Below are 27,431 nucleotides of genomic sequence, written 5' to 3' on the forward strand. Positions count from 1 at the left end.
TAATACAAATCTGTGACATATGGTTCAGACCAAAAAAGATGTGACACATATTCACCGATATACTTACTTTTGTTGTTAGCATTGATTGTACCAGTTGTGACTGCAAGTGTAGAAATAGCATTTTATGCTATGAACATTGTAAAGACTCATTTACGCAGTCGAATGGGTGACAAGTTTATGAATGATTGCTTGATTTCATATATTGAGAAAGACATTTTTACTAGTATAGATAGTGAGACTATCATGCAACGATTTCAAAATATGAAATCTCGTCGAAGACAAATCATTGTAATAGATAGAAATTACATTTAAAGATTTTGTATGTTTTTATATTTTTATTTTTTTGTGTGCCCCAGTAAACCTAAATTCCTGGTTTCGCCACTGCGAACAATGCAGAGATTATTGCTCTTCACGAAGTGATTCGTGAATGTATATGGATTGGATCCATAGTTACTCATGTTCGAACAATTGTGGTTTGAAGTCTACCACAGATGAGCCTACGAGCATTTAAGATAATGCTGCTTGTTTTGAATAAAGAAGCAAATGCTACATCAAAAGCGACAACACCAATTAGCATAATCAGCAACAACAGACTCTCCTCAAGATCAAAGTGAACTAAGTTCGATCTGAGGACAGTGTGGCAGACTTGGTCACTAAGTCATTGCCTAAATTCCACTTTCGAGAAACATGTTGGTAGCATCATTTGCGGAAGTTATCCGAACTCCCATGACCGTTGTCACAGGGGGAGATGCAGACATCAGGGGGAGATGTCTACATGTATGATCTCGAAACGGGAAAGGTGTGTTGTGCTCTTTTTCCCCTTCGACCGAGGTTATTTTTGTCCCACTGAGTTTTTGTTACTCAGCAAGGTTTTTAACGAGGCAACGAGAGAAGCACCGCGTTTGGGCAACACAAGGGGGAGTGTTCAAGTAAACCTTAATTTGTGTTTGGCCCAAACTCTAGGTTACTTGACCTTGTGGTAATAAGGTTTTAATTAGAGAGAATCTCGGAGAATATCTTAGAGATATTCATTCATTGTATGATTACCTTTCCTTATACAGTACAATTAAGATTCTATGCATTGTAATCCTCTATATAAAGAGGCCCCTATTATCAATGAGAACACACAGCGATTTCTTCTCAATTTCAGTTTCTCTAAAACACTTTCTAAATTATCCCTATTTTTTTAGGGACCTATGCACTTTTATGTTTTATGTGCCTATTTACTATGTATGTTCATAATTCATAGGCACACTTTTAAAAAGTTAGCATGGATGTTTTTTAATGAGTGGTACTATTCTATATACCACTTTTCTTATTTGCTCTCTATATTCAAGGCAGTGGAAATGTATGTAATGTATTACTCTAGCTTGAGGTTTTAATGAGAAATTGTTTTGATTTGATTAAAAAAAAATAATTAAAATAGAAAAAATTGTTATTATTTCATGTGATTAGCAGATGTCTTATTCCTGATAATTATTTAATCAGTTACAGCTTTATAAGCAAACATATCAAATACACCAAGATCTACTAGGAATTGTAGTCTTCAGTCCTCACCAGTGGCGGATCTAGGATTCAAATTTGGGGTGGGCTGCATATTTAAGTGTCTTCTTTTGGACGAAGCCCAAATTTTTTTTGATACAACTATGCACAAATGTAAGAAATATAATTCTATATTATAGTCGGGAGGCGAGAGTATTTGGAAGAGAACAAGCAGTGGTTTACTGGCTATGATAACGAGAGTGAGAAACCTGAGTGAAGAAGAAAACGAGGACTTAATCGCTGATTAGTGATGAAAATGACGGAGAAGAGATTGAAAACCTATTCCTAATTATTTTCGGGTGGACTTTAACATTAAGGCGACAACATTTTGTTGACACTATATATATAAAATTTTTTTTCTCCAAAATGTTCGGGCGGGCTTGAGCCCACCCCATGATATATGTAGATCCGCCGGTGGTCCTCACAGTTCACAGTGAGTGTAGCATTACTTGAACTCCATGCTGTGGGCGAAGTGTCATATGCTTTAAGGGCATGTGAACATAGCCTGGGGAAAGGGTAAAGGAGTAGCGTTGTCGAATCATTGATAGAGCAATCTTGGCTTCAATGGTGGCGAAGTTGAGGCCAACACAAATTCTAGGTCCCATTCCAAAGGGTAAGAATGTAGCAATGTTGTTGTTAGTAGCTTTAGCAACTCCTTCAGAGAATCGTTCTGGTTTGAAAAGTTGCGCGTCTTGTCCCCAGGACTCGGGCTCATGGTGAAGAGCCAAATATGGAATGATCAACTCAACATTAGCAGGAACAATGAGCTTTCCCAGTCTAACATCCTTTTCAACTCTCCTTGTAACGGAAACAGCTGGAGAATATAGCCTTAGGGACTCATTAAAGATCATACTCATCTACATGCATACATGAAAATGAATAAAGTGAGAGGAAGTTAGGATGTAAAATTTCAAAAGCAAAAATTTCTCCGAAATGGCATGCAGTATATTGATTGAGTTCATGGCTTCCTTACGGTTTTCAGTTTGGCAAGGCCATCAGGATTCGGAGTCTGTTTCCCAAATAATTGTAGGACTTCCTTTCTTGCTTTCTCTTGCCAATCAGTATGGAGTGCCAAAAGCAAGACAGTCCATGAAAGCAAAGTATTACTGGTCTCTTGTCCAACAAAGTAAAATGACTTGCACTCATCAACCAAATCGTCCACTGAAATCCACTGAATGTCATTGGTATCATGATGAGCCTTTAAAAGTAAACCAAGAAAATCACTCCCAAAGCTCTCTTCTTCCCCATTCATTGCCTTGTCTTCTCTTTTCTTCACGATCCCCTTGATGGAGTCGCGTATTTCTTTCTCAAGCCTGTCTGATTCGATATCATCGCTGGTTCTAAAAAGCTTGCTGCCATATTAAGTGAAAGACACAAATCTGAGAAGTGACAACTGACACATGTAATCTCCTCCAAGTAGTGGAAAGTTTCTACAAGGCTACTAGACAAGAGTGTTGGAATATAGATATATGTACCTGAAGCCTGGAAACTTGAGTTTGAAATCATTTTTGAGTAAGCTTAATTTCATCAACATATCAAAAATGTTCTTCCCTTCTACATAGCTGCTGCCAAATGCTGTCCTAGCAATCACTTCTGAAGTAAACAATCTAAATTCTTCATACACTTCCATTTCTTTCCCTTCTTCATGGCTTTTCCACCTCCGAAGCATTGTCTCAGCACTAGCTATCATGTCTGGAATCATATTCTAGTAATACAAAACAATAATACCATGCCAGATCAAAACATAAACCACAATGCAGGGAAGAGAAAGACTGGCTTTATCAATAGTCATTGGATTTATAATTTTTTTTTTTCAATTTTTTCTTATCCTTGAAGGAATAAAATACAAGTAACTACGTACTGCTTGTAACAACTTACTTTTAAGTTCTGTCCATGGAAGGCATGGTTGGCCAGCTTTCGCGATTTCGCCCATTTTTCACCTTCTAATTGTGGAAGGCCATTCCCAAATATCTTCTTTGCATAAGCTCTGAACTTGGGTTTCAGATAGAATCCATCTTTATTACTGAGTATCTCCTTGCACAACTCGGCTTCCGTCACCACCAACTCAGCCCGAGTACCATGCCACTGAAGATAATTCTTCCCTGTTGCAACACCAAAGTCTAATTTTATTCTTATACTTGAAAACTATAGTTGACTCGAGAATTTGTAAATACATACCATAGATTTTGGTCCATGCATGAACATGAGGTAGAACTACTGGTAATATGTTGTGCGACAAATCCAAGGGCCTGCTAATGGCTTCCTTGCACATGTTGGAGACTTCCTTGGCGTTTCCATCGATAAGTCTGTAGGGAGGTCCTCTGATTCCCTGTGAAGCCATCAGTTTCTGTACGCGAATCGGAGTCCACCATATTTTGTGAAAGATTTTGAAGATCAGAGCTACCAGAAAACACAGAGATATTGAAACAGTAACTACCAGGCCATCCAAAGAAGACATTTTTTTGCTTTTGGATCGGATTTATGTTTGAACCAGAAGCATTTGTTGAGTCTGCTCAGACATGAAGCACGGAATTTATACTACTGAGAAAATTGATTTCTATTGATTAAGAGGCCAATTATAAGCATTTGGGTCTAAGTAAAAACTAGAAAACAGAGAACTAGCTACCTCCTCTAGAAGGATTGGCTGGTTCGATCCTGACATAATGTGCTTGTCATCTCTACTTGTTATTTAGTGCTTAGAATTTCGGGTCAAATCCGAATGAACTCGTGTTTTTATTCCTTGATCGACTATATTCCTGAACCTACCGAGTTTTCAAAAGATCCGCCAAATTTTGGCTCTCTACTGTTCAACACAAGCTCATGAGATGCCCGACATGTGACATAATGTGCTCGTCATCTCTATGACTCTTTAATTTTTGGGAAAAATCCTCAAATAGTACCTGAATTATGGTACTTGAAGCTGAAATTAAGTGAAAACAGATGAATATTCGATCCTGACATAATGTGCTTGTCATCTCTAGGACTTTTTCATTTTTGTGATAGTGTTCCTAAAACAAATGTTGTCCATGTGCAGTGACCGTTAACTAACAAACGGGAAGAGGAGAAAGAAGTGATGTTGAGAGGTTATAATAGTACTGGTGCTGAAGCATACAGAATATTACAGATCAGTTTCAACATTTCGACTGAGAAATACAGATGAAATTTTTGAAAATAGGTGTAGTGGGTGTTACCTTAGAGAGAGGAAACAAAGCTTGGTCTTTCTTCTCTTCCTCAGCTTCCATAATTGGGAAAAGCTCTCTGACTTTTAACCTTTTCAATAGTCATGTCAAAACTCGTTTTCTGGCGACTTCTAAAGTTCAACCCCACCCTTTCATTGATTTTTCAATCAGAATAATTAAGCAATAACAAATTCTCTGTACGTTAGTGATGACCTGGTTTCGATCCCCAGCAACAGCGATTTTTCAATTTTCACTTTGAACTGAAAGTCAAAATATTTTATTTTGAGGAATAGGATGAGAAGAACAGAAATTATTTAGGGTAAAAATACGTAGACAAAAGTGAAACAAATCAATGATGCAATTTGCATGAACAATATACTGACTAATATATAGAATCTCTCATATTCGTTTGTGAGAAAATGAAACAGAGCTAGTTATACAAATCAAGGAAAACCGATAACAACATTCATGCGTCTCAGATTCTGTTTCATGCTTCTTCTTTGCTTTCATTGTAAAAACTCTTACAGAAAAGTTTCATATCTTGTCTGAGCTGCTCTGTTCACAATGGTTGTAGCAATACTTGGAAGTCCATGTTGTGGCCGAACCCCTAGAATATAAGCCGGGGAATGTTGGAGAATGAAAAGATCCTACATTAGAAAAGTGAAAAAGAAAATATATAAGTGGTAGTTCATTCTCAGTACGTAAAAATTTCATTCAATATACTTGTATGATAAATTAAAATATTAAATGTTTACGCCGTAAAAATTCTGACCTCCGGGAGAACACTCTGCTTATAGAAGCAGAACAGAGTTTAACAGACTACTAGTACAGGTATTCTTGTATTCAAGTACTAGCAATGATACATGAACCATATACCACATATATATTCACTTGTTTAAGTATAATGTATTTGAGAGAGATTGATGAGAGAGATGTGTTCTTATTATTGAGAATAGGAGCCCTATATATAGGGATTACAAAGTGCTAGTTCTAATGTTACAAGGAATACCAATCCGTGTAGGATTGGGAAATCTAGAACCTTCTCTCCTATTGCTACTCCTAGTTTGATAAGGCACACTAAATCGATATTCCTTCAACACTTCCCCTTGTGCCGCTTCAAACTTGGTGGTGACGCTTCATCCGTTGCCTCGTTAAAAACCTTGCCAGGTAACAAAAACCCTGTGGGATAAAAATAACCCTGGTCGAAGGACAAAAAGAGCACAACACGTCCTTCACTCTTCGAGATCGAACATGTAGACATCATAACTCCCCCTGATGTCGATATCTCCCCCTGATTGCTATAATCGTGGGAGTTCGGATAACTTTCTCAATCCGATGCTCTTCACATGTTTCTCGAAGGTGGATTTAGGTAACGACTTAGTGAATAAGTCCGCTACATTATCCTCTGATCGGATTTGATTCACTTCAATCTTTAGGAGTGATTGTTGTTGCTGATTATAAAAGAACTTAGGCGATATATGCTTGGTGTTGTCGCCCTTGATGAAACCTAACTTCATTTGTTCAATACAAGCTGCATTATCCTCATAAATGCATGTAGGTTCATTTGTGGTAGACTTCAAACCACAACTTCCTTGAATGTGTCGAATTACGGACCTTAGCCATATACATTCACGTACAGCTTCATGTAGAGCAATAATCTCTGCATGATTTGAGGAAGTAGCAACAAGGGTCTGTTTTGTAGACCTCCAAGATATCGCAGTGCTTCCCATGGTAAAGACATAACCAGTTTGGGAGCGACCTTTGTGAGGGTCAGAGAGGTACCCTGCATCAGCAAAACCCATCAAGACATCATTGTCGTTTTGATGGAGGGAGATAGGAGAATGCCGGCCACCATGAGCGGTGGCGGCGCCGGCGGCGGCAACATGGCCGGCGGCCATTCCATGGACGGGGGCGTTTTGCCTCTTGGGGTCCAATCCCAATTTTCCGTCATTCCTTTTCTCTCTGTAGGGATAGAATAGGCCCATATCAATCGTACCTCTTAGGTATCGAAAGATTGTCTTTATACCAATCCAATGGCGGCGTGTTGGCGCAGAGCTATGTCGAGCTAACAAGTTCACTGCGAATGAGATATCCGGTCTTGTGCATTGAGCTAAGTACAATAATGCGCCTATTGCACTCAAATAGGGCACCTCGGCCTCTAATGGTTCTTCGTCCTCATCCCTTGGACGAAACGGATCTTTTCCGGGCTCAAGACTACGGCCGATCATGGGAGTACTCGTAGGCTTTGCTTTATCTTCATTAAAGCGCCTTAGGATTTTCTGAGTATATGCAGACTGATGGATCAAGATTCCATCACTACGGTGCTCGAGTTCTCAACCGAGACAAAACCGTGTTTTCCCAAGATCTTTCATCTCAAATTCGGATTTCAAGTATTTAGCAGTTACCTTCAACTCATCTAGAGTTCCAATTAGGTTCATGTCATCGACATAAACTGCTACGATTGCAAATCCGGAACTTGTTCTTTTAATGAACACGCATGGGCATATTTCATTGTTAATATATCCCTTCCCAATCAAGTAGTCACTTAGACGGTTATACCACATCCGTCCGGATTGTTTTAATCCATATAGTGAGCGTTTTAATCTTATTGAAAACGCGCTCCGTGGTTTAGAGCCACTTGATTTGGGTAATTGAAGTCCATCTGGAACCTTCATATATATCTCTGAATCTAGATCCCCATAGAGATATGCTGTAACCACATCCATAAGCTGCATGTCAAGTTTTTCGGAAACTACCAAACTGACAAGGTAGCGGAACGTTATGACGTCCATTACGGGAGAATATGTCTCCTCGTAGTCAATTCCAGGGCGTTGTGAGAAACCTTGCGCCACAAGGCGGGCTTTGTATCTAACAACCTCGTTTTTCTCATTACGCTTTCTAACAAAGACCCATTTATGGCCAACAGGCTTTACACTTGGGGGTGTCTGCGTTACAGGCCCAAATACCTGTCTCTTTGTTAGTGAATCCAATTCAACCTGGATTGCATCTTTCCATTTAGGCCAATCCGCTCTTTGTTGACATTCTTCAACAGAGCGAGGTTCGATATCATCATATTCTATAATTCCTTTTGCAATATGATATGCAAATGCATCATCAATCGCCATAGAATTTCTATCCATCATCTCATGTACACTAGTGTAATTTATGGAGATCTCTCTATTCTCTGGAGTTGGTTCTGACATTGGAGCGTCCCCCAATGATGTCTCTTGGACATAACCATAATCCGGAATATTCTCATGAGATGGATTATTTACATCGATGATTAATGGATTATTTTGTGCCGAACTCGCTTTCTTTCTTGGGCGAGAATCCATCGAACCTATGGGCCTCCCGCGCTTCTTGGCGGGAGCCGTGGGCCTAGCCACAACGTCACCATCATTGAGAGATGGGACGTTGGCGCCATGCTCATGCATTCTTGAGTTGGCGTCATGTCCTCTACTTTTAGGGACATCAATCCTTGCAGGCACGTTTGCAGCAGGTATGTGTGATCTCGTCACTTTAGCAATATCAGAAAACGCATCAGGCATCGAATCTGCTACGTTCTGAAGATCGAGAATTCTCCGCACTTCAATTTCTGACTGTGCGGTTCGGGGATCAAGATGAGACAGAGTGGGGACAGACCACGACAATTCCTGTCGTTCCTGTTGAACATTGATGTTCTTATCTCCCCCTAACGACGGGAAGACTGTCTCATCGAAGTGACAATCCGCAAATCTAGCGGTAAAGAGATCGCCTGTCAAGGGTTCTATGTAGCGGATAATCGTTGGAGAATCATATCCAACATAAAGGCCTAATCGTCTTTGAGGACCCATTTTGGTGCGCTGTGGCGGCGCAATAGGCACATAGACTGCACACCCAAATATGCGTAAGTGTGAGACATCAGGCTCATACCCAGTAACCATCTGGGACGCAGAGAAGGGTTGAGTGGCAGTGGGCCTCAGACGAATAAGCACAGCTGCATGCAATATTGCATAGCCCCAAGCAGAAATAGGGAGATTGGTGCGCATCACCAATGCTCGAGCAACCATTTGTAGTCGTTTAATGGTGGCTTCTGCGAGACCATTTTGGGTATGAACATGAGGAACAAGATGTTCAACATCAATCCCAATGGACATGCAATAATCATCAAAAGTCTTTGATGTAAACTCCCCAGCATTGTCTAATCTTATAGACTTAATGGGATGATCAGGGTGGTGAGCCCGTAACTTAATTATTTGTGCTAGGAGTTTAGCAAATGCAGCGTTCCTTGTGGACAATAGCATGACATGTGACCAGCGTGTCGATGCATCAACCAACACCATAAAATATCTAAATGGTCCGCATGGTGGTTGAATGGGTCCACAAATATCACCTTGGATTCTTTGCAAGAATGGTATATTTTCTTTGGTGTCCTTTGCATAGGATGGTCTCGATCCTAACTTTGCTAAAGAGCAGGCTTTGCAGAACGAATGATGGGCTTTGGAAACAACCAATGAGGATTTTGGTTGAGCCATGAAGTCACAATGGACCTTAGAAGTAAAAATGGGAGTCAAGGAAGCAGGGGTGGCGTCAAAGCCACCCTTGGGCCGCAGGGGATGGCGGCGCCGACCGGGGATGGCCGGACTTGAGGGGGGAAGGCGCCGTGAGGCGCAGGTGCTCCTCCTTGATCCAAATTTCGAGTTTTACTTCCTTTCGTTCTGAAAAAAGGATGTCCGTGTGAAGTCTTTAATATACGGATCATCATGTCACGACCTGGGTGTCCCAAACGGTCGTGCCAAAGCCTATACGTGTCGGAATCCCATAAATCATCTCTCATGACATGGTTGGATTCAATTACTCGAATAGTGGTTGCATACAACCCACTAGAGCGACACATAAGTTTCTCTAATACTCGTTTATGTCCGTAGTCATTAGAGGTGATGCAAAGGAACTCTTGTCCATTCTCACAATGTATTTCCACATGAAAACCATTGGCTCTTATATCTTTGAAATAATAAAGTTCGAAAAACATGTCTACGACATGAGATAAAATAAATCGATACTTTATTAATAATATCCAATGATGACACCAAAGTTTCGTGACCATAATCTAATCCAATATAAAAATCAAATCGTAGACAAATCGTAGTCACTCTATCCGTTTGGCAATTTCAATTTAGTTGTGACCAGGTAAGGTAAGGCGAGATTTTGGTGGAGCGTTGCTCACTTTTAAAACCGTTCTCTCAGATCAAACCTTGCCTAGACATCACAAGTACTCTTGAGTACGCTTAGAGGGAAAGAGTTAATACAATAAGTCATTTTATTGATATAAGGCATAATTGCCATGACATAATTCTTGGAAAAATAAAAGACTATAAATAAAAATCTGCGGTATTTTGTCTTCATCGCCAGATTTAAAGTCTTTGTGAACTCGAAGTCTTGATCACCATGATGCGACTACCTTCGTAGGTACATTGCAAATTCAGGTCCATTGATCAGACGTTCCATATCAGAAATAGACACCATAAAGAGGATTCTCCCTTGATTGAGGCGCATTGGCGCAATATGCATAGTCCCTAGGACTGGTGGCGTTGGAAAGTGGTGCCCATGGCCAACGTTGGCTCCATGGTTTCCAACCCTATTTCCCTCAAAATCACGCCTCCTACGGTCGTGGGATTGTCGCCTTGAGCGATTACCTTCTTGAGCTTTTCGATCGTATGGATCATGACGTCGATGGCGACTTTCTCTAGCCATAGGACGATGCTCTTGATAGCTATCTTGAAGCCTATCAAATCTTCTTTTCACAAGTTCATTGCCATGTCTTTCAGTAGTGACCATAGCTTCAATAAGCTGTTGAAAACTTGTGATTCGCCTTGCATTTACATGAGTCCGGAATAAGTCAGAGGACCTCATAGCATAGACGGGGAAGGTATTGAGGGTTTTCTCAATCAATTGGTCTTCTGTGATTGTTTTTCCACAGAGACGCATCATTGCTTTGATGCTGAGAGCTTCCGAATAAAATTGCATGACAGTGTCAAATTCATAGAAGCGAAGATCGTTCCATTCTGCTTCTGTATTCGGAAGAATGGAGTCACGAACATTGCCATATCGTTCGCGAAGCGCATGCCAAAGCTTTATGGCGCTATCCTCATTTATGAACTCAAACTGGAGGTCACTATCCATGTGACGTTTCATAAAGGCAAGTGCCTTGGAATTATCTTTCTCAGTTTGAGGGTCTGGAGCTGTTTCTATAAGACAAAGCTCTTGGATTGTATGCAATAAATCACGGGCAATGAGGTGGATCTCGACATCAGTGACCCAAATTAAGTACCTTTTGCCTGCATAATCCAATGGAACAAAATCGAGTTTGTTTGTGTTTGACATCCTGAAAGATGAAACAAAAACAAGTTAGTTTCGGAGTCAATGCTTCCACGAAAACTAAATAAGATTTCCGAGCTATGCTACCAAGAAATCGATTTCCAAGAATAATTGGATTAGACCGAAACAATGATGTTTAAATGGTCAAAATCTATGCTCACGAACGCTCTTAGTCCGTAGCTTACGAACGCTCTTAGTTCGTTAAATCGATGCTTATGGACGCTCTTAGTCCGAAGTCTTACGAACGCTCTTAGTTCGTTAATTGCGTGAATCCCCACGATTCCGCTTTTCTCAAAAATCGAACCCACGTTATAAGAAAGGTGGGATGTAGAAGAAGGGAGGTTTTCAAGTCCCCGAGAAAAGAAGAAGAAATATAAATTCTGAAATTATAGGAACTTCAAAACTTACTCTTTTGAATACTTACTTGTATTTGGATCACGCGCGTGTCGATGCAGGCGTGATGGAGCGAAGCAATCCGAGTAGATTCTGTTCTGAACAGCTTGTACCTCGATTGGTGTACAGATCTCAATATGACTCCGATAAGGTTGAAATTCGGAGGTTAGATGGAAGAGACAGAGACGAACAACTTTGATGAAGAAAGTTTTTCGATCTGAGCTTCCGAACTAGACGTTTCGAGGCTTGCAAGAAGACGGATGTGCACAGGAACGGGAAAAAGATGCAGTGGGTGTGCGTTGGCTTGTTTGCGCAGCAGGGATGCTTCGGTGGCAGCAGGCTGGAACGCAGGGCTGCAGGGAGGGGGCAGCAGGGGCTGCTGTGCAAGGTTGCAAGCGCACGGGCGCTCGGGCTGCAGCGAAGGCTCGGCTAGCTCAGGCTAGGGGCTGATTTGTGAATGAGTTTTGGTTTTCTGTTTTGTGGTTAGAGTCGTGCTGATAACGTGTTTAAGTATAATGTATTTGAGAGAGATTGATGAGAGAGATGTGTTCTTATTATTGAGAATAGGAGCCCTATATATAGGGATTACAAAGTGCTAGTTCTAATGTTACAAGGAATACCAATCCGTGTAGGATTGGGAAATCTAGAACCTTCTCTCCTATTGCTACTCCTAGTTTGATAAGGCACACTAAATCGATATTCCTTCAACATCACTGAAATTTTCTAAACATCCAAATCTATTTATGAGAAACGAAACGGACAGCTAGTAATGCAAATCAAGGAAGACAAATTAATTAGCATACAGATTTAAAGACTATCACGCATTGATAAATCAACAATCTTCATAAAACATGGTTGACTACTGCACTGTAAACTAGGAAAGATTATGTATAGCCTCTTCGGAATCAGCTATTTGTATAAACTTGATGGATCACAATAATTTTCCAGTTGCTCATTTCTGTTAGATTAGAGAACAGTATTGCCAGTGTAATCGCTAAACTAAATTGTACATAGTAAACTAAGTGTGGAGTTTCACCCCGGCAAATTTGTCAGCGCCTGAAATGTTTAAGCATTATTTTTATTTTTGACAAATGTTTAATCAGTTACAGCTTTACGAGCTAGCTAGCAAATAAAATACACGAAGATTTACTAGGAATCGTAGTCTTCAGTCCTCATTGTTCACAATGAGTGTAGCATTACTTGAACTCCATGCTGTGGGCGAAGTGTCATACTCCTTAAGGGTGAGTGAACATAACCTGGGGAAAGGGTAAAGGAGTACCGCTGTAGAATCATTGATAGAGCAATCTTGGCTTCAACGGTGGCGAAATTGAGGCCCACACAAATTCTAGGTCCCATTCCAAAGGGCATAAATGAAGTTAAGTTGTTGTTAGTAGCTTTAGCAACTCCTTCAAAGAATCGCTCTGGTTTGAAAAGTTGGGCGTCTTGTCCCCATGACTGAGGCTCGTGGTGAAGGGCCAGATATGGGACGATCAACTCAAAATTAGCAGGAATAATGAGCTTTCCCAGTCTAACATCCTTTTCAACTCTCCTTGTGACGGTAACAGCTGGAGAATATAGCCTTAGGGACTCATTGAAGATCATACTCATCTACATGCATACATGAAAATGAATCAAGTCAGAGGAAGTCATGATGTGAAATTTCAAAAGTAAGCATTTCTCCCAAATTAAGCAAGCAGTGTATGATTGAGTTCATAGCTTCCTTACGGTCTTCAGTTTGGCAAGGCCATCAGGATTCGGAGCCTGTTTCCCAAATAATTGTAGGACTTCCATTCTTGCTTTCTCTTGCCAATCAGTATGGAGTGCCAAAAGCAAGACAGTCCAGGAAAGCAAAGTATTACTGGTCTCTTGTCCAACCAAGTAAAATGACTTGCACTCATCAACCAAATCATCCACCGAAATCCTCTGAATGTCATTGGTATCATGATGAGCCTTCAATAGTAAACCAAGAAAATCACTCCCAAATCTCTCTTCTTCCCCACTCATTGCCTTCTCTTCTCTTTTCTTAATGATCCCCATTATGGAGTCACGTATTCCTTGCGCAAGCTTCTCTGATTTGATATCATCGTTGGTTTTAAAAAGCATGCTGCCAAATTAAGTGAAAGACACAAATCTGAGAAGAGACAACTGACATATGTAATCTCCTGCAAGTATATGTATAGTGGGGGAAAGTTTCTACAAGGCTACTAGACAAGGTATTGGATTATAGTAATGCGTACCTGATGCCTGGAAACTTGAGTATGTAATCATTTTTGAGCAATAAGCTAAACTTCATCAACATATCAAAAATGTTCTTCCCTTCTACATAGCTGCTGCCAAATGCTGTCCTAGAAATCACTTCTGAAGTTAATAATCTAAATTCTTCATACACTTCCATTTCTTTCCCTTCTTCATGGCTTTTCCACCTGTCTAGCATTGTCTCGGCACTAGCTATCATGTCTGGAATCATATTCTTGTAAAACAAAACAATACCACCATGCCAGATCAACATATAAGCAAAAAGTCCACAATGCATGACAAATCATTGGATAGTATAATTCTTTCATTCTTTTCATATCCTTAAAGAAATGGATTATGAGTAACTTGTAAGCAAATAACACAGCTTATAGAACTAGACATTGCTTCTTACTTGTATATTGATATGCAAGTATATATATGGAATTTGATCAGAGTTTAAACCACATATAAGTAAGCTGTAAATTAATTTATTTATGGATAAGCTTATGTATAATTTGAATTCGAATAATCTGATTACAGTTGATGAGCAGTTAGAGATTTGAAAAAGCAGTAAGCAAAGAATCAGTTTCTTGATGGATGAAACTGATATGCAGTATTGCTATATATATGTCAGATCAGTCCCTTCTGAAACACGAGTTTTTCTCATCAAATTAGTCCCACTACCAAGAGAAAATTAAGGTGGATTCAGGAGAGGGCTGTCATCGACAATGCACGTGCATCAAGTAAGTTTGCTGTGTTTACATTCTGATGTTCATATATTCTGCAGATATAGGATTGATATAGTGCCTTCAATCCCAAGTTAAAATACACATTCTGATGATGTACAGTGATCTTTCTATACATTCTTTGTTCTAGTATAGGTTCATATTTATATGTTAATGTTTTAGTTATAAACTCCAGTTTCTAACATAACTACTGCAACAACTTACGTTTAAGCTCTCTCCACGGAAGGCATGGTTGGCCAGCCTTCGCGATTTCACCCATTTCTCACCTTCTAATGCCGGAAGGCCATTCCCAAATACCTTCTTTGCATAAGGTCTGAACTTGGGTTTCAGATAAACTCCATCTTTGTTAGTGAATATCTCCTTGCACAAGTCAGCTTCCGTCACCACCAACTGAGGTAGAGTACCATGCCACTGAAGATAATTCTTCCCTGTTGCAACACCAAAGTCTAATTTTATTCTCATACTTGAAAACTATAGTTGACTCGAGAATTTGTAAATACATACCATAGATTTTGGTCCATGCATGAATATGAGGTAGAACTACTGGAAATATGTTGTGTGACAGATCCAAGGGCCTGCTCATGACTTCCTTGCCCATGTTGGAGACTTCTTTGGCGTTTCCATCGATAAGTCTGTAAGGAGGTCCTCTGATTCCTTGTGAAGCCATCAGTCTCTGTACGCGAATCGGAGTCCACCATATTTTGTGAAAGATCTTGAAGATCAGAGCTACCAGAAAACACAGACACAATGAAACAGTAACTACCAGGCCATCCAAAGAAGACATTTTTTTGCTTTTGGATTTATGTTTGAACCAGAACTATTTATTTAGTCTGCTCAGACATGAAGCACAGAATTAATACTACTGAGACAATTGATTTCTATTAACTAAAAGGCCAATTATTAGCATTTGGGTCTATAAAAAAAATAGAAAACAGAGGATTAGAGAAGCGGCAGAAGGACTGGGTCTCTGGTTTTGTAGTTGTTATTTACCAAGTATAGAATTTTGGGTCAAATCCCAAAAGAACTCATCTTTTTTATTCTCGGATTGACTTTTGTTATTTTCTGATAGTGTGTCCTAAAACAAATGTTAACCATTTACAGTGACCCTTAACTTAACTAACATACAGGAAGAGAAGAAAGTAGTGATTTTGAGAGGTAACATAATACTGGTGCGGAAGCATACAGGAAATCGACCTGAGAAATACAGATGAATTTTTTGAAAATAGGTGTAGTGGGTGTTACCTCGGTTTTACTGGGTCTTCCATAATTGGAAAAAGCTTTCACCTTTAACCTTTTCAATAGTGATGTCGAAGCTCTCTTTTCGTTTTCTGGCGATCGAGCTCCAAGTCTCCGACAGCCCTTTCATTGATGGAGATTTATTTATTAATCAGAATAATTGAGGAATAACAAAGTCTCTGAAGCATAGTGATGACCTGGTTTCGATCCCCAGCAACAGCGGAACAGAAAAATCAAAATATTTTCTTTGAAGAATAGGATCAGATGAACAGAAGAAATCTTCAGTAAATATATATACATAGAGAAAAGTGACACACAGGAATGATGCAATGTTGCATGAACAATATACTGACTAATATATAGATTCTGTAATAAAATTCAGAAACTTCTATATGTGTTTGTGAGAAAATGAAATAGAGCTAGTTATACAATTAAATCAAGGAAGACCAATAACAAAGTTTATGAGTCTCAGATTCTGTTTCGTGCTTCTTCTCTGTTTTCATTGTAGACAAAAGTTTCACATATATCTTGTCTGAGCTGCTCTGTTCACAATGGTTGTAGCAATACTTGAAGTCGATGTTGTGGCCGAAATATGATAGACTGATAGGGGGCGTGGATATAAGCCGGGGAGAGAGTGAAGGAGGAGCGTTGTAGAATCAACGACAAGGCAATCTTAGCTTCAGTGGTTGCAAAGTTCATGCCCACACAAGTTCGAGGTCCCAGTCCAAACGGCACAAAAGCACCTACATTATTGTTAGTAGCTTTAGCAACCCCTCCAGAGAATCTCTCAGGCTTGAAAAGATGCACATCTGGTCCCCAAAATTGAGGTTCATGGTGAGGTGCTAGAACTGAGACCAGCAGTTGAACATTAGCAGGAACAATGAGCTTTCCTAGTCTAACTACCCTTCCAGTGATCCGTGGAATGGCAACAGCAGGAGGATATAACCTTAGAGACTCATTGAGGATCATACTCATCTGTATTGCACAAGATAGAGAACGAATTACAATTTAAACATAGAAGAAAATTTTCACCACTTACATAAGCAAGTAACTCGTTCTTCCGGACTTTCTTACAGTTTCAAGTTTGGAAATGCCATCCGGATATTCATGGGGCTCGAAGCGATAAACACTACTTAAGAAAATATATTGCTCCATATATGAGTGAACATGAGACTGAACATAAGAAAATATGTCATGTGATAAACTTAAGGGTCTGCTCCTGGCTTCCTTGTACATGTTGGAGATTTCTTTTGTGTTTCCATGGATAAGTCTGTAAGGAGGGCCTCTGATTCCCTGTGAAGCCATCAACTTCTGTATGCAATTCGGAGTCCACCATATTTTGTGAAAGATCTTAAAGAGCAGAGCTACAAAACAGAAAAGACACAGAAAACTTGAAATAATGATCAGTAGGCCTCCTGAAGACCTCATGGTCTCTCTCTCTCTCTCTCTCTCTCTCTCTGATTTGCTGAACCTACTGAACTACTAGTATCCCACAATATATATCTTTCAAGGTTATCTTGCTTTTCATTGTTTAACACAATTAAGACACCATTTTTGTCCTTATAAGCGTGTTGGCTTCTATTGTTCCTACTTGCTACAATCTAAAGGGGAGAGATGCCATGCTGCTTCATATACAATGGAACTATTTGACGTTCGCACCATTACTTTTCTGAAACTCCAAATGAATACTACCCAACTTATGGCAAGGAGGAGTGTACTTATGACAATAGTATTTTGCTTGAATTTCAGCAAAGCAGAGATTTCGTCATCCTGGCAAGGAGGAGTATATGACTACAAAGAGTAGGCCACCACAAGATGTGACAAGACAAATTTTGAAAGGATAAACATTAATGCGAATGCTAAGCATAGCGATGATAACCCCATAATAAAATCTATGTTTAGTTTAATGAATCTGGTTTGCACTGGGAGAAGATGAAAGGACGTATTTATAGACTGTCCTGCCGCAAATTATGGAATTAATTAACTAATATTCTATGTCCCTATTGCATGTACTGGTCAAGAACAAGTGGGTGAAAGATGCATTTTTTTGTTTTTGTTTTTTTATTTTTTTTATGTAGAAAAGTGATGAATTAAAGTAAATGGAAAAGAAAAGACAAGTATTATTGAATGAATATAAGTTTAACAGGTTCATGAATTAATTTGTACGAAAAACTCTCCACTACATTCTTTTTTGACGAAGAAAATTTATTAGGACATACAACCTGTTTCATTGAACTGATCCTAACAATTATACTTTTTAGTTTTTACGTGGGATCTCAAATTAGACAAGCAAAATACTATGTGAAACGTAGTGACAGTGTGATAGAACAATTTGTCTGATCTTTCTAGAAGCAGCTGCCAAACAAATCGAGATGTACAATTGCATTATGCGAAAATCTAACACAACACAACACTACCACATAACACAACACAACACAACAGAACGTACTGACACCTATAATCCTATACAACAATGCCAAGCTTCCCGTCTTTTAATTTCAGTTTATTCTTGACTTAGTTGACAGAAATCGAGCTAACACTATCCTTGGAGGAATTATGAGCCAAGTGCTCTAAGAACTTACTTTTAAGCTGTCTCCAACTCTCCATAGAGGGGATATATGGTTGGCAGCTTTCGCAATATTGCCCATTTTCACCTTCTAGCAGGGGAAGTCCATTCCCAAATATTTTTTTTGCATAAACTCGGAAATTGGGGTTTCAAATAAGCTCCATCTTTGTTAGCAAGTATCTCCTTGCACAGTTTAGCTTCCGTCACGACCAACTAACTGAACTGAGCTACAGTACCATGCCGCTAGATTCTGGAGATAATTCTTCCCTGCACCAAAGTAGAAACTTTTATATATCTTTTAACCAAACACTACTTAAAAACTATAGTCATGAACAGTACCCGACAAATAGCCGACTCCGAAGTTCTGTATATTAAGTTCGTTTTAAAGAATTCAAATTGTATTTTAGAATATTAGGATACAAAGAGATTGAGGAGAGAATTGTATGTATTCATTGATAATTCCTATATATAGGGATTACAAAATACATAATCTTGGAGTACGAGGATTCCTATTCTAACTCAGAGTAGGAAATCTCTCATATTACAACTATAGAACTAATCCTAGTTTGATAAGGCACACTAAATGTCAACATTCTTCAACACTCCCCCTTGTGCCGCTCAAACTTGGTGATGATGCTTTGATCTTTGCCTCGTTAAAAACTTTGCTCTAGTAATAAAAACCTTGTGGGACAAAAACAACCTCGAGGAGGAGAAAAAGAGTACAACGCGTCATTCACTCTTCGAAATCGAACATGTAGACATCATAACTCCCCCTAATATTGGCATCTCCCCCTGATTGCTACAATCATGGGAGTTCGGATAACTTTCTCAATCCGATGCTCTTCACATATTTCTCAAAGGTGGATTTAGGTAACAACTTAGTAAATAAGTTCGCTACATTATCTTCTGATCGGATTTGATTCATTTCAATCTTTAGAAGTGCTTGTTGTTGCTGATTATGAAAGAACTTAGGCAATATATGCTTGGTGTTGTCGCCCTTGACGAAACCTAACTTCATTTGTTCAATACAGGCTGCATTATCCTCATAAATGCATGTAGGTTCATCTGTGGTAGACTTCAAACCACAAGTTCCTCAAATATGTCTAATTATAAACCTTAACCATATGTGTTCACACACAGCTTCATATAGAGCAATAATCTCTGCATGATTCGAGGAAATAGCTACAAGGGTCTGTTTTATAGACCTCCAATATATCACGGTGCTTCCCATGGTAAAGACATAACCTGTTTGGGAGCCACTTTTGTGAGGGACAAAGAGATACCCTGTATCAGAAAAACCCATCAAAATATTGTTGTCATTTTGATGGAGGAGAGGAGGAGGACGCCGGTCACCATGGACGGCATCGACCGGCATCGGCGACTTGGCCGGTTATGGTATCATGGACGGCGGCTTCTTACCTTGTGGGGTTTGATCCCAAACTTCCATCATTCCTTTTCTCTCTGTAAGGATAAAACAAACTCATATCTATCGTACCCTTTAAGTATTGAAAGATTGTCTTTATACCAATTCAATGACATCGCATTGGCGTAGGGCTACATCTAGCCAACAAGTTCATAACAAATGAGGTGTCTGGTCTTGTATTGTGTTAAGTACAATAATGCGCCTATTGCACTTAGGTAAGACACTTCTGCCAATTAACATGTCTTCATCATCATCCTTGGGAAGAAATGTATCCCTCTTAGGGTCAAGACTACGGATGGCCATAGGAGTATATCTTGACTTTATCAAAATGTCAAAGCATTCATTGACACGGTATGCAAGTTCTAAATCTAGACAAAATCATGTTCTCCCAAGGTCCTTCATCTCAAACTTGGATTTCAGGTGTTCAGTGGTTTCCCTTGACTCTCAAGGGTTCCAATTATGTTTATCAACATAAACCGCGACAATTGCAAATCCGGAATCTTGTTATGGAAACGCACGGGCATAGTTCATCATATCCTTTCCTCATAAAGTAGTCACTTTAGTGAGCATTTTAACCTCATTGCCTGTGCGCTCCGTGGTCTAGCGTCACTTGACTTGGGTAAATGAAGTTCACAAGAACCTTCATTATCTTCCGTATCTAGATCCCCATAAAGATACGTAGTGACCACATTCGTCTCGTAAGTTGCATGTTCAGTTATTCAGAAACTACCAAACTGACAAGGTAGTAGAGTGCAATGACATCCATTACGAGAGAATATGTCTTCTTATAGTCGATTCCAGAGCGTTTTGTGAGAAGTCTTGTGCCATGAGGCGAGATTATTATCTCTTTTTCTCATCACGCTATCTAACGAATACCTATTAATGTCAATAGGTTTTATATTGGGAGGTGTTGGCATCTCAGGCCCGAAATCCTTCCTCTTCATTAGTGAATCCAATTCAATTTGGATCACATTTTTCCACTTAGGCCAATTTTTTCTACGTTGGCATTCTTCAATGGAGCAAGGTTCGATGTCATTGGTCTCAATAATCCCACGTCCTCTTGTACACTAGTGTAGTTTGTAGAGATCTCTATATTCACATGAATTGGTTCTAACATTGAGGCGTCCCCCAATAATGTCTCTTGGACATAACCACAATCTAGAATATGCTCATGAGACGGATTTTAAGTATCAATGATCAATGGATCAAGTCATGCCAAACTCACTTCTCTTTCTAGGGCGAGAATCCATCGAACCTATGGGTCTCATACGTTCTCTAGCGGAACTCATGGCCTATGACGCCATTATGCCACCTTGTGGCATCACCATACCACCATCCATGGTGGTGGTGTCGTGCGGTCGTGTCCATCTCTTCTGGGTGGTGCCATGTCCTTTTGTGGGGACATCAATCCTTGCAGGCATGTTTGCAGCAAGTATATGTGATCTCGTCACTTCTAGAGGATCGAGATAAGACATAGTGGAGACCGACCACGACAATTCCTGTCATTCCTATTGAACATTGACGTTCTAATCTCCCCTTAACGACGAGAAGACTGTCGCAAATCTGGTGGAAAAGAAATCGCATGTCAAGGGTTCTACATAGCGGACTTATAGTTAGGAATGTATATCCAACACAAATATATATATATATATATATATATATATATATACAAATTTGGTGGAAAAGAAATCGCATGTCAAGGGTTCTACATAGCGGACTTATAGTTAGGAATGTATATCCAACACAAATATATATATATATATATATATGCATATGCATTCATTGCAATGACCTATTTTGATGCGCTATGGCGGCGCAATTGGCACATAAATCGCACCCTCAAATATGCATAAGTACGAGATATTAGGCTCGCACCCAGTCACTAACTGTAACGCAAATAAAAGTTGAATGGTTATGAGTCGTGGACGAATTAGCATAGCTGCATGCGATATTGCATAACCCTAAGTGGAAATATTGGTGCGCATTACCAATGTTCGGCTACCATCGTAGTCGTTTAATGGTGGCTTTTCCGCGAGACCATTGAGGTGTGTACATGAGAATATGATGCTTAATATCAATCCCTAATGATATGCAATAGTCATCGAAAATTTTCAATATAGACTCTCTAGCATTATTAAGTCGAATTGACTTAATGGATGATCCAGGTAGTGAACTCGTAGCCATATGATTGGCGCTAGGAGTTTTATCATAAGTAGTATTACGAATGGACGATAGTGCGACACGTGACCAGTGTGTCCGCACATTAACCAACACCGGCCATAAAACATCTAAGCAGTCCACAAGTTGGTTGAATCGATCCGGAGAATCTCCTTGGATTATATGTAAGAATTGAATTATTTCCTTAGTGTCCTTTGCATAGGATGGTCTCGATCCTAAAAAGCAGGCTTTACAAAACAAAAGATGGGCTTTAGAAGCAACCAATGAGGATTTTAGTTGAGCCATGAAGTCACAATTGAATTTAGAAGTAAAAAGATGAGGTGAATTGAGGTTCTTGGTGTCAAAGCCAAGTGATGGCCGCATGAAGTAGGCGGCCCCGACCATTGGTGGCCGGTCTAGCATGGTAGCTGTGCCTCACGGTGCAGGGAAGTGCCATGCTTCTCCTCGAATCAATTTTTAATTCTTACTTCTCTTTGTTCTGAAGAATGGATGTCTGTGTGAAGTCTTTAATAGATGGATCATCATGTCATGACCTGGGTGTCCTAAATGATCATGCCAAAGCCTATATGTGTCAGAAATTCAGAAGTCATCTTTCATGACATATATGGTTTGATTCAATGATTCAAATAGTGGTTGCATACAACCCACTAGAATGACACATAAGTGTCTCTAAGACTCGCTTATGTCCATAGTCATTAGAGGTGATGCAAATGAATTCTTGTCCATTCTCACAATGTGTTTCCACATGAAAACCATTGGCTCTTATATCTTTGAAATAATAAAGTTCGAATGAAGATATGTCCAAGACATGAAATAAAATAAATCGAGACTTTATTAATAATAGCCAATGATTACATCAAACTTTCTTGACCAAAATCTAATCCAACATAAAAATCAAACTTAGACAAATTATAGTCACTCAATCCGTTCGGTAACTCCAATTTGATTGTGACCAGGTAAGGTAAGGCAAGATTTTTGTGGAGCTATGCTCACTTGTAAAACTGTTCTCTCAGTTCAAACTTTTCCTAGACAGCACAATTAATTAGATGAGCCTAGTGAGAAAGAGCTAAAACAAAATGTTATTTATTGACTAAAGCATAATTGCCATTACATAATTCATAGAAAATAAAAGACTATACTAAATAAAATCTACAGATCTTCATCACCAGATTTAATGCCTTCTTTAACTCGATGTTTTGATCACCATGAGGCGGCTACCTTCTTAGGTATATTGCAAACTCAGGTCCATTGATCAGATGTTCGATCTCAGAAATAGACATCATGAAGTGGATTCTCCCTTGATTGAGACACATTGACGCAATGTGCATGGTCCCTAGGACTGGTGGCGTTGAAAAGTCATGGCCATGGCCAATGTTGGCGCCATGGATTCCAACCCTTCATCCCACAAAGTCACGGCTCCTACGGTTGCGTGATTGTCGCCTTTGGCGATTACCTTCATGAGCATTTCGATGGTATGGATCATGACGTCGATGACGACTTTCTCTAGCTATGTGACCATGCTCTTGGTGGCCATCTCGAAGCCTACGAATATCTATTCTCAAAAGCTCATTGCCATGTCTTTTAGCAGTGGCCATAGCTTCAAGAAGCTGTTGAAAACTTGTGATCTGCCTTACGTTTATATGAGTCCGAAAGAAAGTAGAAGACCTCACAGCATTGGTAGGGAAGGTATTGAGGGTTTTCTCAATCAATTGTTTCTCTATGATCGTCTTTCCATAGAGGCGCCTCATTGCTTTGATGCGGCGAGCTTCCGAATAAAATTATATGACAGTGTCAAATTCAGAGAAGTGAAGATCATTCCATTCTGCTTCTAAATTAGGAAGGATGGAGCCACGAACATTGCCTTAACATTCACGAAGCTCTTGCCAAAGCTTTATAGCCTCTATCCTCATTCATGAACTCAAACTGGAGGTTCTTATCCATGTGACGCATTATCAGGGCAAGTGCCCTGGAATTGTCAATCTCAATTTGAGGGTCAGGAGCATTTCCTTGAAAACAAAGTTCTTGGATTGTGTGCAATAAATCACAGGCAATAAGGTGGAGCTCAACGTTCTAAGCCCATAGTAGGTATATTTTGCCTGCATAATCTAATGGAACAAAATCAATTTTGTTCAAGTTTGATGATTACACGCATTTTCATGTGCGTAATTACATTCTAAACATATGAATTAAGCTATTCTTACCTAATTATTATGTAATTGATCCACTTGTATTTTACCTATAGGAAATCAACGGAGTTGCTGAGATCGAGATGAATTGTTGTCAAAATTAGAGTAAATGAGAGTTTTCGACAATGGGGGGAGAAAAAACAAAAAAATAAAGAACAAGAAAATGGGAGCTGTTCAAGTAAAACCCTAATTTGTGTTTGGCCCAAACTCTAGGTTACTTGACCTAGTGGTAATAGGGTTTAATTAGAAGAATCTAGAGATTATCTTTCCTTGTATGATACAGACTCTATGCCTTGTAATCCTCTATATAAAGAAGCCCCTATTATCAATGAGAATACACAATAATTTTCTCTCAATTTCTGATTCCCTAAAACACGTTATCAGCACAAAGCCCTAACCCTGAAACCCTAAATTCGTAGCCTTCAAATTCCAAATACCACCGCCGCCCACCTTGAAGATCTAAATTCCAAGAAGCCAGAACCGGCGGTGCCACCTTCAGAACCGGTTGGAAAATACCCGAACTTGCCCCCGGAAATACCAAAAGCCTCTCTTCCCGGTTCAAAGACTTCCTCCCTACCTCCTGCTGCCATACTCCACTAGAAGCTGTAGCCTGATCCCAGATTACAGGAACCGAAAAATCATCACCGGAATCGGCCTCAAGATAGCTGAACCTGCGACTTGAAGTTACCTAGCCTTGAACCGCCACCTGCATCCTCAACCTTACTTCAGTCAACCCTGCCCAGAAAACACGTGCAGTCCACAGTCCAGCCTCGGCCCAGAAGGAAGAAAGACTCTCAGCCCAGAAATGAAGAAGTAAACCTGAAGCCCAAAAGCAGAAGAGGTCTAGCCCGAGCCACGTCAGAAGCCAGTCAGCGTCCAGTTAACCTGCCACGTCAGCATCAGACTGCCATGTCAGCAGACTGGTCAACCTTTTTCCGGTGACTTTTCCGACCACTTTCCGACGACTTTTCCGACCAAATTTTCCAGCGACCAATTTCTAGGTATTCTTTTCTAAAAGTTCCTGTTTTTTTTAGAGTTTTTAAATTCAATTTCTCTTCTTTTTATCGGGGACTTGCAACCTCCCTTCTTCTACGCCCCTTTCTTCCTCATAGGGGAGACCAATAGCTGAACTGTGGGGGTTCGTGCTCACTCCAAACTTGGAGCTTATAGAGTCCTTCAGACTTAGAGTTTGTTGAGAAGAAAACGATTGACCACATACATCGTTGTTTCGATCTAATCCAAAACCCCTTTTGGAATAGGATTTTCTTGGAAGCGACTATGCTCAGAAAATCCCTAATTTCTTGGAAGCGACTACGCTAAAAAATTTAATAGTTTTTGGTGGTAGCCTTTTCTCTCCGAAGCTAACCCTATTTTCTTGTTGTTTTTCAGGATGAGTAACTTGAATAAGTTGAGCTTCGCTCCACTAGATACAACAGGCGCAGGATACCACAAGTGGGTCCGTAATGTGCGCCATCATCTTAAGGCTGATGGGATCCTGAGTACCATCTAAGAGCCAAGTCAAGACGTGCTTACTCCTCAACAAGTTGCTGCTTTTGAAGCAAATAGAGCTACAAGAGAGGCTAATGAAGCAAAAGCCATCATTCTCATGACAAGGCACATGAATGATGCGCTCCAAAATGAGTACCTCAATGAGGAAGACCCAAGAAAACTATGGGTAGAAATCGAGCAGCGTTTTGGCAACGTCCGTGATTCCCTGCTTCCAGACTTAGAAGTAAGATGACATAGCCTCCGCTTATGTGATTTCAAGTCTGTAATTGACTACAATTCAGAAGAACTTCGTATGAAGTCTTTGATGGAATTCTGTGGACAGAAAATCACTGATACAATGTTGATCGAGAAGACTCTCTCCACCTTCCCCGTCTCTGCATTGATGGTAGCCAAAAACTATCGGATTGATGTCAATGCTAGACGCCTCACAAGATTTCATGAGCTAATTAGTGTCATGAACGTAGCTGAAAAGCACGACAACATACTTGTGAAGAACTATAACTCTAGACCCGTGGGAACTAAGTCAATTTTGGAGTCTAATTATAGTCGCGCCTCCAAGGGAGGACACAAGGAGCGAAACCCTAAGAATAGGGATAATTCTGGAAGTTTTGGTCCATATTCTCACCCTAAAGAGGAAGAAAACGGTCAAGATAGGCGTACATGGAACTGTGAAGGAAAACGTGTGAAAAGAGAGAGAGGCCAAGCCTCCGGTTATGGTGGTGACGCCACCAAAGGCAATAACCTTCCTCAAAGTGCTCCTAAAGCGCCTCGATCAAGGAAACCTGACCATAATGATGCTTGTCTCTGGTGTGGACTACCAAGACATTGGGCAAGGGCGTGTAAAGCATCCCAAAATGTTGCAAACGCATACAAGATGTATCATGAAGCAAGGGAGGCAAATTACATGGAACAAGAAGATCAAGATGGAGATCTCGAACTAAGGGTGGAAGACTACAAGGATCAAGACCCAGAAACTGGCGATTTTGATTAAGTCTTTTTATTTTCCAAGAGATGTAGGCAATTGCCATATTATTTTTGTAGTAGATGCCAATGGTATTTGATAGCTTTGTAAAGAAAATCAAGAAAAGAGAGAAAAATAGAAACTGGAATTAGAAATTGATGGATCGAACTACATGAGGGAGCTGAGCTAAGTACAGCTATTTATACTAGAGCTAGGATTTACATATTGATGACACGTGTGATATCTAATGTGTGATATTAATACTGCTGCTAACACCCCCCCCCCCCCCCCAGCTTGATGATTGGATACAATCTTCAAGCTGACATAGAGATATAGATGTTGAGATGAGTAAAGCCAGGATATAGAAGCGTGCAGCAACTTGTGTCAACCAGGAGGAATGAGAGGAAGTAATCGCCACAAATTCGTAGACTCACAAACTTGTCTACAATTCATTAGATTTCTGTCCGAAATGGAAGAAAGGGGAGCCAAGTTCCTGGTGTTGGCAAAGGTTCAATTTTCTTAAGGAGAGTATGCTGCAAATTGCCCTCAGCTTTCTTGGTATCTACTTTGTTCATAAACCTGTTGTACACATATATTTTGTCCACTCTTATGTCCTTCTTCTTGTTGTCATCCCCATCAACACCCTTAACAACTTCTTGACAACTCTTAGTGAAATTTTCAGCAGCAGCCCAACATCCATATCAGTTTCACAAGCAAAATTATCTTGGACTATCTTTTTGACATCAGTTTTCAAATTCTCATTTCCTTGAAGTTTAGTAGTGACATAAGAGTTATTGCCATCTTGAGCCTGGGCAGGTGTGGAAATTTTGTTTGCATAAGACACAGAGGCTGCAAAGGCTGCATTTCTGAGTGCAAACAATGATGCAGAGCAAGGCATGGCTTGTGAGGAAAATTTCTGC

At 39.9% G+C, this 27,431-nt stretch overlaps 2 protein-coding genes across 3 annotated transcripts; both read right to left on the minus strand.

Annotated features, from left to right (window-relative positions):
* Positions 1-1,479: 1,479 nt before the first annotated feature.
* LOC112201145 (cytochrome P450 CYP749A22) lies at positions 1,480-4,193 on the minus strand. Its single transcript, XM_040517568.1, has 6 exons — positions 3,721-4,193; positions 3,421-3,644; positions 3,018-3,247; positions 2,516-2,894; positions 1,968-2,399; positions 1,480-1,557 (listed from the first exon to the last, which is right to left on the minus strand). Exons 1-5 carry the CDS (start codon positions 3,998-4,000, stop codon positions 1,971-1,973), a joined length of 1,542 nt encoding a protein of 513 aa, XP_040373502.1. The 5' UTR covers positions 4,001-4,193; the 3' UTR covers positions 1,480-1,557; positions 1,968-1,970.
* An 8,340-nt stretch (positions 4,194-12,533) lies between these two features.
* Positions 12,534-17,126, minus strand: LOC121048791 (cytochrome P450 CYP749A22-like). 2 transcript variants are annotated; one of them, XM_024342156.2, is made up of 6 exons: positions 16,880-17,126; positions 14,957-15,008; positions 14,657-14,880; positions 13,709-13,941; positions 13,197-13,575; positions 12,534-13,079 (listed from the first exon to the last, which is right to left on the minus strand). In XM_024342156.2, the coding sequence occupies exons 1-6, from the start codon at positions 17,114-17,116 to the stop codon at positions 12,651-12,653; spliced, it is 1,554 nt and encodes a 517-aa protein (XP_024197924.1). In that variant the 5' UTR covers positions 17,117-17,126; the 3' UTR covers positions 12,534-12,650. The 2 variants fall into 2 exon arrangements, with proteins under 2 accessions (XP_024197924.1, XP_024197923.1); XM_024342155.2 differs by lacking the exon at positions 16,880-17,126 and adding an exon at positions 15,695-15,811 and having other exon boundaries at positions 14,957-15,178.
* Between the last annotated feature and the right edge of the window lie 10,305 nt (positions 17,127-27,431).

This window comes from Rosa chinensis, chromosome 4, assembly GCF_002994745.2.
Source record: "Rosa chinensis cultivar Old Blush chromosome 4, RchiOBHm-V2, whole genome shotgun sequence".
In the NCBI taxonomy this organism is placed as follows: Eukaryota; Viridiplantae; Streptophyta; class Magnoliopsida; order Rosales; family Rosaceae; genus Rosa; species Rosa chinensis.

What these genes read in the sequence shown, in the direction of transcription:
- LOC112201145 (XM_040517568.1), bottom strand. Translation starts at nt 4,000, where the DNA reads ATGTCTTCTTTGGATGGCCTGGTAGTTACTGTTTCAATATCTCTGTGT. An exon ending in CTCAAGTTTCCAGGCTTCAG is followed by an intron (nt 2,895 to 3,017) that starts GTACATATATCT and finishes TTAATATGGCAG; the next exon opens with CAAGCTTTTTAGAACCAGCG. An exon ending in GCCTTGCCAAACTGAAAACC is followed by an intron (nt 2,400 to 2,515) that starts GTAAGGAAGCCA and finishes GTATGCATGTAG; the next exon opens with ATGAGTATGATCTTTAATGA.
- LOC121048791 (XM_024342156.2), bottom strand. Translation starts at nt 17,116, where the DNA reads ATGAGGTCTTCAGGAGGCCTACTGATCATTATTTCAAGTTTTCTGTGT. An exon ending in CCTTAAGTTTATCACATGAC is followed by an intron (nt 15,009 to 16,879) that starts ATATTTTCTTAT and finishes GATCTGTCACAC; the next exon opens with AACATATTTCCAGTAGTTCT. An exon ending in GCCTTGCCAAACTGAAGACC is followed by an intron (nt 13,080 to 13,196) that starts GTAAGGAAGCTA and finishes GTATGCATGTAG; the next exon opens with ATGAGTATGATCTTCAATGA.